General features: G+C 28.2%; 1 protein-coding gene across 1 annotated transcript; it reads left to right on the forward strand.

Moving 5' to 3' along the window:
• Positions 1 to 9,872: 9,872 nt before the first annotated feature.
• On the forward strand, positions 9,873 to 11,537 carry LOC136089407 (uncharacterized). The gene is made up of 2 exons (XM_065815377.1): positions 9,873 to 11,364; positions 11,449 to 11,537. Exon 1 carries the CDS (start codon positions 10,083 to 10,085, stop codon positions 11,358 to 11,360), a length of 1,278 nt encoding a protein of 425 aa, XP_065671449.1. The 5' UTR covers positions 9,873 to 10,082; the 3' UTR covers positions 11,361 to 11,364; positions 11,449 to 11,537.
• The last annotated feature ends 290 nt before the right edge of the window (positions 11,538 to 11,827 follow it).

An 11,827-nucleotide genomic window follows, 5' to 3' on the forward strand; every position in this document is an offset into this window, starting at 1 on the left:
AACGTCGTCAATGGTCAGAATGGTGGCAAGAAAAGGCAACCATCGATGATCAACTTGCGACGAAAATCATTTTCAGTGGTGAGGCCCATTTTCACCTTAGTGGCTTCGTCAACAAGCAGAATTGCCGCATTTGGGCAAATGTTAATCCGAGAGTGATTGTCGAAAAACCAATGCACCCACAAAGAGTGACTGTTTGGTGTGGTTTATGGGCTGGCGGCATCATCGGACCATATTTTTTCCAAAATGATGCCGGTTTGGCAGTTACTGTAAATGGTGTTCGCTATCGTGAGATGATAACGAACTTTTTATGGCCCGAATTGGACCATATGGATGTGGAGAATATGGGGTTTCAACAGGACGGTGCCACTTGCCACGCAGCTAACGAAACAAAGGCTCTTTTGCGCGAAAAACTCAATGGCCGTGTTATCTCTCATGGTGGCGATGTCGATTGGCCGCCAAGATCATGTAATTTGACACCGTTGGACTTCTTTCTTTGGGGGTATTTAAAAGAAAAGGTGTACGTTGATAAGCCAGCAACAATTCAAGAGCTAAAAGATGAGATAATTCGGCACATTAACGGCATTCAACCTCAATTATGCCTCAGCGTCATCGAAAATTTGCACCATCGGATGGAGGTGTGCCGTCGAGGTCGCGGCGCCCATTTGGCCGATATTTTATTTCATACGTAATTGAATCATACCATATTATCATAATAAAAAGATGTTACAATAAATTCCTTAATAATTTGTGTTTTATTCAAATTTAACATCGGCCCTTAAATTTAACCACCCTTTATATCTATATAGTTTGTTAACTTAGCTACTTTAGTTTTCATATAACTTTAGTTTTCATATAACTTAGCTACTTTAGTTTTCATATTAACTTATAATAATAAGTAAAAACTTATTAATATATTATCATATATTTATTATAACTAGAATATTTTTCTTATAATCATTCATAATTTTTTGTTATTTTAGTATAATTTATTTTAGTTTATACTTATAACATATAATTTAACTAATTATAACCAACTTTTGATATATGTTTACGCTGTTCTTCCCTAACTTTATTAATAGTATTTTTTTAATTATTTATTTTAATTCTTAAATAAAAATTATTTTTATTTTAGTATTTTATTATTTGAATTATATTTATATTATAAATAAGTACTATTATTACTTTTTATATTTTTGGTTATATTGCTTATATAACTGTTTTCTTATTTCATTTTATTAAATCATTTCATTTTATAAACTGTACTACTTAAATGTCTACTCACTGCAAAGATTTTTTCAAGAAAAGTAATATAAACCATCACTTCCATCAATGTTATCATTGCCTAAACCTTTTTTATAAGAAATGCTGTCGTCTGAATGATACGGAATTAAAGATATTAAAAAACTCTTAGATATCTTTGTTCTTTATTTATGAAGTAGATAATATATTTTTCCATTTAGTTCTCTTTCTGATAAGAATCTGCGTCTGCACATAATAAATGATAAAGTGATTCATATTAATGAACTCTCAAACAACATATCATCTTTTCCAAACACCATAGAGTCTAATCTTTATAATGAACTTAATGACTTCAAGTGAACCTCGAAGAAAACCCTAATATTGGACGATATGGAATAATATGGACAAAGCATGTTTCAACTCTGCCGACATCGACAAAAATAATTTTTTACATTTTCATTTAAATATTTTTTATTAAATATTTTGACGATTTAAACTAACTTTTATCTCTTATTAACAATGAATTACTTATTATTGGCTTAACTGAAAGTAAACAAAAAAATGACATCCTACCATCCATTTTATTAAACCAAAATTATTCCTCGTAAAAGCTGCGTTTTTTGTCAGAATTTGAAAAAATAAATTGCGAGAAATTATGTAGTGATTTCTCAAAAATTAGCTGGACTAAAGTAATCAATGCCGTCGAAGGTACTAATTAGTCATTTGAAGAGTTTTTCACAGTTTTCAATTCTATTTTTATATAAACATGCAGCATTAAAAAAAGTCAGCAATCGCTGCTTATCAAGGGGTCTCAAAGCTTGAATAACATGAGGAGTCTTGACTTCAATTAAAATACGAAATAAAATATTTGACAAGTTTCTTAAAACAAAGAATCCTATTAACAAATTCAATCTAGAAAAATCTTATAAAACGTATAGAAATTTAGTTGATACTCTCACCCGTCGCAGTAAAATAAACCATTACTCTAAGTACTTCTCTGATAATGTCAAAAATTTAAAATCTAGATGGGATGGCATTAGGAATCTTTGAAACATTAGTTCTAGTTCTACCGTTAAATCATATCCTTCCTGCTTATTTTCTAACAACTCCATGATATATGACGCCATTAAAATTTCGGGATCTTTTAATTTATTCTTTGTTTCAGCTCACGAAGAATTACAGAAAAAGATACACTCGTCCAATACTGACTTAAATAAATAGCCTAATCTTAAATCATAATCATGAAACCTACAGACAAAAACGAATTATTATCTATTATTCATTCTCTTAGTGACAGCGAGACTTCAGGACCTAAGAGCATTTCAATTCTTATTTTTAAAGCTCTTGCAAATAATATCTCTCTTGTACTTTCTGAACTATAAAATCTGTCATTCATGATCAGTACATTCCCTGATATCTTAAAAACTGCTATCTTAAAAACTATCTTAAAAGACTTAAAACTTAAATGTAATAACTACAGACCAATTTCATTATTATCAAATGTCACCAAACTTTTAGAAAAACTTTTGCATTCTTGTAGTTACAACTTTTTGAATAATTCTGCTTGATTTTATTTCGACTGTTTGGGTTTTGCTCAAATCACTCCACCTCTCATGCTCTTATTAGCATTACTAAAATGATTTGTGGTGCAATTGCCAGTGTTTCCTTTACTTGTGGTGTATTCATAGATCTTTAATAAGCTTTTGATACGGTTGATCACAACACTCTAATAAAAAAGTTAAACTACTATGGAATACATGGCATTGCTAATCATTGGTTTTCTTCATATACTAGGGATGGCACTCAGTTTTTTTCAATTAATGGATTTGAATCCACACATAAAGTTATTAAATATGGCGTTCCACAAGGTTCCGTTCTTGGACCGTTATTGTTTTTATTGTATATAGATGATTTGTCTTGTTGATTAAAAAATTCATAAAAGGTACATCATTATGCTGATGATACCAATTTTTTATATATAACTAATCACTTTCGACTTTTTGTAAAAAAGTTAATCAAGATCTTCATTGGTTAAGTAACTGGTTAAATAGTAATCGAATTGAATGTCAAAAAACCTGAATACATTACTTTTCATTCCCCTCAAAAAACTATTGATAATATTAAAATTAAAATTAACGGAAAAAACTTTTTCTCTCAAAATATATAAAGTGTTTTGGAGTATATCTTGATGAAAACCTATCGTGGTATAATCAACTGGATCATCTTAAAAAAATACTTTAACGAGCTGACATTATGCCTTCTCTAATTCGTAACTATGTTCCTATACAAACTCTTCGAATGATTTTTTCTTCTTTATTCTCTTCTCACCTTTGCTTTTGTTGTATTGTTTGGGGTCAAAAAAGTAGTTTTTTACTTAATCGCATTCCTAGTTTATAACGCGCATCTATTAGAATAACGACGTTTTCACCAATGAGATCTGATAGTCAAAACAAACTTTCTGAACTAAAAATCCTATAACTCCATGATCTTTTTAAGTTTTGCAATTATTTTTTTGTGTTTGACTTTCTCTGAAATAAACTACCAAACTCTTTTTTAAATTTTTTAATAAAAACAAATAAAATCACAATCATCCCACCAAGAATACAGAAAATAGTAAGATATACTTTTCATTTTTAAACATAAATAAATATGGTAAGTTTTCCTTAAAATAACAATGTATTTCCGAATGGAACTAGTATATTCCTGCATTAATAAAAAAATTGAAAAAAAAATATCCCCTTGTTACGGATTATTTATTGCTCAACAGAATTCAATTTAAAAATATGTTGGAGTGTATTTCCTTATAATTTCTCTCTGTACTTAAGTTGCCTTTGATATATAATTTTCTTTAACGAACAAGTGGTTTGATTTTGGCTTTATATATTATTTATCTATATTATATTTATTATTGTGTTATTATTGCTACATTTTATGTTATTATTATACGTATTTATTATTTATGATATGTACATACAATTTATATTGTATTATAATTATTCTTCATATTATTGACACTTTGTTATTTATATTATTATTATTTTTGTTATCACTATAGTTATTACATATATCATTATTATTTGTTTAACAATCTTTTTTTTTTTTTTCTTCTCTTGCTTATATTTTGAATGTTTTTTAGGTGTCACTCCATTGACAAGTTTTTAACTTTATGAGTGATACCTAACTTTCTATTAATTTACGATGAGCATTTGTAAATTTTTATTGATATGGTTGAATAAAAAAAAAAGGTTGATGTATAAAATTCTTTATCATGGAAGCCTTAAAAGTGTTCTGAAGGTGTAAAGGATTATCAGGTTCACAGAAAAGCAAAATCCGGGATAACAATTTTATAATTTGTTTAGGTGTGCAAGATACAACAGTTTCAGAAAGGGTATTCTTTTATTCAATATAACCTTGTAACAGCATTATTAAATATTAGTTTGTTCAGGGTCGTGCACCAATTGGCTATGCCGACCTGCATCACTGCTGAAAATAGTTTTTAGAGGCTGACCTTTCGAAAGTGTGCTAGGGTAGGTCGATTATTCACTTTTTTTCAGTTTTCATAACGGCTAAGTTACAAAATTTAAACAAAAAAATAAAAGTTTGAAAGAGTCAAGCGGCGGCTTGCGGATTAGCGATCAAAATTTAAAAGTACCCTCATCAACAATTGTTATTGTGTGAAAATATATATTATATGTCATATAATAGTATATATTCATACATATTAAATATATGTTATATATTATATACATTGTTTTGTGATAATATATATCTTATTTCAAAATCCTATTAAACTTGGAAATAATGCCATTTGAAAAAATAAACAAAACTTTTTTAATACTAAGCCTAATAAAATCAATTCATAAGGTGCTTTGATAATGAAAAATTTTACATCTACATTATCTCTAACTTTATAAAATTAAACTATATCACGCGAAAAACACTTTTTTATATAAAAATGTAGTACAACTAAAAATAAAGTAATACCATATCTTTTAAGGGTTTATCCTTCACTTTGCTTTTTTTAACATCTATTTGTTTTTTTTGTCTAACTTGTCCTCTAATTTGTCTAATCTAGTTTGTCTAATCTAATTATGTCCTCTAATTTGACGATGACGGAAAATGTTTTTTACTTCACTATGTGTTATTGATTGTTTTATCCTTTTGTTAATGATTTTATTACATCCAAGATTAGCATAAAATTCTGGAACCATATTTTTCATAGCCTTTCATAAAAGTTAATACCAGCTTGAGCTCCAATATTAAACTTAGATATAGCATCGAAGATGTCTGAAGAAAGTGGTTGTAAACCTAAAAATGTTGATTTAGGCAAACGTTCCCAAACAATATTATTAAATAACTCATTTTGATTTTATGTTTTACCATGAAAACAACTTGTCAAGAAGTAAATAAAGTGTTAATTCATTTATAACTTTTCTAGGTTACAAAAAAAGTATTTGTTGGCAAGGCTGGACTGTGCCTAAACTTGTCAACTTCATTATTTGTCAGAGTTTTTTTATGTCTGCACCAACTATTTTGTCCAGTGGAACATTTCACATGAAAATTATTCTTTTTATTAGATGCCACATGGCAAAAACCACTTATAATTCTCTTTTTCATATCTTGTTTATCACTAACATGCAGCTGATAGCCGATTCATAGTATTTCTGAAGCTTGGCAATAACTTCATTTGTTAGTTTTCCTATTCCTCCTATTACTTTTTAGGTTGTTTGTTTTTTGGTTGTTTTTTTCCTTTTTTGTTTTTGTAAATGTGTTTCTACTCTCTCTTGCCCATGCACTATACATTCTCTTTTTACAAATTTTATACCATTATATATGTTTTCCACTGCGATAAAACTTTTTGATTTGCCTTCTCCATATAATTATGTATACCTCATTTGTGAATTTGTAGATCTTGTAAAAGCAATTTTAGTGCCTTCAGTTTCCATATTTGGTGCTGATCCATTTAAATTTGCTGAGCAATAGTGATTAAATTCCATATAAATTTTCTCAAATAAGTCTGTCTTTTTATGTACCACATAAGTTTTTTCCACTTTCAACTTGATATTGAAGCTCTTATTATTATTTTTATACTTATTTTTATACTTTTTACTTTTATACCACAACTGTAATTTTTATATATATTTATATATATTTTTATCCACAACTATAAATGTAAAGATTTTTAGAATGGGAGAAGTTGTAAAGCAACATAAAAATTAGTAAATTATATTTATTTACAAAAAGTAATTCACAAAAGGGATTCGTCACTTCCACTATCGACATCTTTAACACTTTTGAGGTTAACAGACGAGAGCGATGCGGAAGAGTAATTTCCACCGCCACCCTTTTTCGTTCTGGATCATGTTTATGAATGTTGCCAACAATCAAACCGAACTTTATTCTCTAATAAGTCTTTAGGAGCGCAGTCTAAGAAATGAGATAAAATGTGTTAAAGTTAACTGTATCAACAGATTAAACGATTTTTGTGCGTGTTTGATTGTGCGGTATAAATTTACGACTCAAAACGTGTTAAGTACTTTAGAAATAATAAGAATGAGAAAATATACTATATTACTATAACTATTTTTATTAAATTTGTTTTTCAAAAACTTTGTTTGTACTAGCCTAGTTAAATAAACCCATCAGTTTATTAGACATCAATCTAAATAAACAAATGATAAAAAAGATAGAGCCAGATCCAATTATAAGCAGTTTTAAAATTATGAACTCTAGTTTCTAAATTATGTTCTGATAATATAGATTATGTCACATATAACATTCTACTAATAGAAATAACTAATATGGATGAGTTTATAACATGTCTATATAACATATGAAAAAAAAAATAAACCATACACAAAAACATAGATGGAGCATTAATGGTACCATTAATGTCATACAGACATTGGTATTTTTTTTTTTTTTTTTTTTAAATTGTGTAACTTTTAATTTAGATAAAAACTACAAATATGTTAACTGTATATAAGTTTAAAAAAAATGAGCTTGAACATTTAGCAGAAGTAAAAAAAGTGTATTTATTAGTTATACAATTTTGTACTTAAACAAAAAGTAGACATATACTAACACGCATTGCTTTCACGGTGGCATAACTTAACCAACATGGTGGCATAACCACCATAACATTTGATAATTGACGCTTCTAAAAAAAACCCATGTCAATGCATAATTTAATCAACATTTCCTGGTAATGCTTTTTGATTTATTTCTTACTATATTCTTTTCTGCTTCCTTAGCTGATAGAAAAAAATCAAATTTTCGAAACTATTCTAATGTATCAATTTGTCAAACAACTAATGACAAATCTTCTGCTTTTAATATACTTTTAATGGGTTCCGTTTCGTCACAAAATTCTGTAAATAGATTGAGCACTTTGTATTGAAATGGTTATAAGAAAGATCCTTTAAAAGTATTTTCAAAATAGTATACTTATTAAAAATATTAATATTTTTATACTTCCTTCTTCTGAAGGGAATTTTTTAGAATTTGTTATTTGAGAACTAAGATCTGTTTTACTTCTCATGAGTACTTTATGGGATAATGTAAAAGTAAATAAAGTTTTATGAATATAGTAAAGATAATTTATAGAATATAATACTAATTTACACATAATGCAGTTTAATGTATAAAAAACATAGAATAAGAACTTACTTAATTTAGCTTGTGAAGATTCCAAAGGAACATTTATGTTTTCTTGAATATGTGATTTTGATGTGTGAAGTAATTTTGAATATATACATATTCCTATACTTTACGGCTAAGAAAACGTGTTTTTGGTAAAAAAAATGGCTCTTCGCTTGTTTGTGGTTTTAAAGCTGACAAAATCAAGATTGTAACCTTTAAAACGCATTAGTTTAATAACAGGAAGTAATTAAACCACAAAACCACAAATTAAGACTGGAATGTTTTTAAAAACACTCTAAATGTTTTTTAAAACCTTCTAAATGTTTATAAAAACGTTCTGAATGCTTTCATTTAGTTTTATAAAAATAAAAGCATTTTGAATGTTTTTATTTTTTAACTGTAAAACATGGACGGAGTGTTGCTACATCGACTTTCTCGCAACGGAACGCTGCTACATCGACTGACAAATAGCCTGACTCGCAACGGAGTGCTGCTACATTGACTTAGGGTTTGGTTTGGTCAGGCAGTCTACCGAGTAAATAAAAAAAACATTTTCCGGTCTTTAAAATTAAAAAAACCTAAAACTGACATCTTATGGTAGGGTGTGTCGATTTTTTTTTTTTTTTATCAATTTGAAAAACGGCAAGATGACTTTTGGTGAAGAATTTTACGGGGATTCCGAATCCGCAAAAAAAAATTAAAAAAAAGAATGTCTTGCTGGGTGGGTCAGCACTTTTTTTAACGGAAAAATGACTAAAATATGACTAATTAACGGAGGGAAATAATAATTGAATTTTTTTTTTTTTTTTTTTAATTTTTGAAAAACTTAATCACTATTACGTTGAACTTTAGGAAAATTTCATATTTGGTGCAAAATTTATAAAAATAACCACAGAAAGTGAGTTTTTGTGAAGGGCATTTTTACAAAAATAATCCACTTTTTTCATATTGTAGACAAAATGTGACGGTAGAGTTTTAACGACAGCTATTAAATTAGTTAATTAAAATTGTATTACTTAAGCAATATAATTTTATTAACTAATAATTATTTACAACTACTGATAAATAAGTGACAAGTATGATACTAAAATTAAATTTTGACTATAAAAGCGATTAAATAAGATTATATATTATAAAGAAAATTTGATTATATATAAACATACAAAATAGAAAAAATTGTAGAAATTAATATGGCATCTTTTAACAAAAAAATTACAATAAAGACAAGAAACATGAAAAAAACCTCAATAACTGAGTTAATTGGTACTGGAAAGGAGTTGCTATTATCTGAACTTCCAACATATAGAGACACACTTCGATATGCAGTCCTTTTAAGAGAACAGTGTGATAAAAACTCCAGAACCTTTTTAATAAAAGATATGGCAAAAAAGGTTGCATGTGCCGTTATTACCCAGTGGCAAAAAGCAAACGCTAATTTTAAAGCTCCTATAATTTATTCTGAAAAAAACATTGTGTACAAAATTATAAAAGCTTGGGATGTTGCATTTTTAATATCAGCAAACAGAGAAAACAAAGAAAATAAAAAAGACTTTATATTGAAATTGGATAAACTTTTTGATATTTTAAATTGTAAGTGTATAATTTCTGATTGTAAAGAATTTGGTTGCAAAGTTATTTGTAAACAACAAGCCCACTTTACATGCAACTGCTCTAAGGAATATAAAATTCCTATAATAGACGTTTTTTATATTAAAACCGAAAGAGATAAAGGTTTGCTTCAAATATCTTCCAAAGATATGCCTGAACACAACAGTCAGGTTAAAAAATTATATAACCATTCTAATAAAGAAGCTTTTAAGAGAAAAAGGGCAAACAGCATAACAACAAATACAATTTTAAACAATGATTTTTCAATGACTGAAGATGAACTTACTAATGAAGAATTTAACGCAGAACCTAGTACTTCAAATTCGAAAGTAAAAAAGTCTAAATATAATACTAAAAGTGTACGAAATGTCGCAATACATAGTCTAAGGTAAAATATATACTTTTTATTTTAAATTAAACAAAATTCTTTATTTAACTATCTAAAAACAAATTCTATTTTTAGATACGGAGTTTCTTCTAGAGCTGCTGCGGCTTTGACTACAGCTGCCTGGATTGATGCTGGATTAATTACTGAGAAAGATACACAGTTTATTGTTGACCATAAAAAAATTGTAAGAGCTCAAGATAATGTAATGAATGAGTTGAAAAATAAAACTTTAAAATATATAGGCAATGGGAACATCAATTGTATTTTGTTTGATAGTAGAAAAGACGTTACCAAAGTAAAGGTAGAAGTAGAAGGATCCAGTCGGTTTTTTCCTGGATCTATTAAAGAGGAACATTACACTACATGCATGGAACCAGGTGGAGGATTTTTGTTTCATTTTACTCCACAAAAATCATCTGAAGAAAAAAAGCATGCCGAAATAGTTGCCGATCATTTAGTCGAATGGATGATTCAACATGGTGTTGACAAAACAATTCAAGCATTGGGAGGCGATTCTACAAATGTTAATACTGGATGGGAAGGAGGTGTCATAAAATTTGTCGAATTAAAACTTGATAAAAAGTTGAACTGGCTAATATGCGCTCTTCATACAAATGAACTACCCCTCAGACATCTAATAGTTGAATTAGATGGAAAAACACTTTCAAACAACAAATGGTCCGGTGATTTAGGAAAACTATTGGATACAGTTACAGATTTGGAAATAAACAAGAACTTTGAAATGGTAACTTTAGGTGAACCACTTATTGTTTTGCCAGACAAAATAGTTAAGGATCTTTCGTCTGATCAAGCTTACGGATACAGAATTGTAACAGCAATAAGATCTAAAGTTTTACCTGAAAATTTAATAAACCTTGAAATTGGTCATGTTTCTCATTCAAGATGGCTTACTTCTGCCAATCGTTTCTGTAGATTGTGGGTTTCAGTTCATTTTTTAACAGAAAAGAACCTTAGAAACCTACGCTTAAATATTGAATTTATAGTTGGTGTTTATTTTCCTTGCTGGTTTCAAATTAAGGTAAAACATTCCTGGATAGATGGACCTAGGCATATTTTATTCCAATTGAAACAATTAAAATTTCAAAAAAAAGAAGTTTTTGGAATAGTAATAAAAACTGTAAAAAGATCTGCATGGTTTGCATTTAGTGAGTGCATTATTCAGACTCTTTTGTGTTCCAACAATGAAGAGGAAGGAAAGTTCGGAGTGCAAAAGATACTAGAAATTAGAGGGGAAGGAGATGATAACACCCAGTTTGGAGATGATTCAGTAAGAAGTCGCAAAACACCATGCATATTTACTGATGCTGATAAATTAACCAATCTAATTGATTGTAAAGATTCATTATACGAACCACTTCTTACTACAAGCCTCACAACCCATGAAATCAGAAATTTTTTTTTACCAGCCTATGGTTGTTCCAGATTGGCCATGTCATTCACAATCCATCGAACGTTGTGTTAAGCAGGTTTCTTTTTTTATCTAATTATAAGAATACAATAATTTATTTAAAATTGTTCCATAATGAAATTATTTTTACTGTTATATATAGGTTACAGATGCTTGTTCAAAAACATATTCGCATGAAAAGAGAGAAGGATATATAAGAGCACAAGACGTCAGCAGGAGTTTCATGAGCAAAAACAATTCTAAAATTAACTTAGCTGGAATTACCAATTTTAAATAAAATTTATTAACTATTATTTGTTATTTGTTAAATGTAAATTTAAAAAAGATTTTTTATACGAAATATTGAAATTAAAACGCAAATAAATAATTTCTTTCTCTAATTTTATTATAACTTTGTATTTTGACATAATTTTGTCATTTTTTCTATAATAAAGCGGATCTTACAAGATATAATAAAGTGGATCTTATTTTATTTTTACGGATTCGTATTCCTTGTGCAATTTTTTACAAAAATAAAATAC

The sequence above is a fragment of the Hydra vulgaris genome, chromosome 13, assembly GCF_038396675.1.
Source record: "Hydra vulgaris chromosome 13, alternate assembly HydraT2T_AEP".
Lineage (NCBI taxonomy): Eukaryota > Metazoa > Cnidaria > Hydrozoa > Anthoathecata > Hydridae > Hydra > Hydra vulgaris.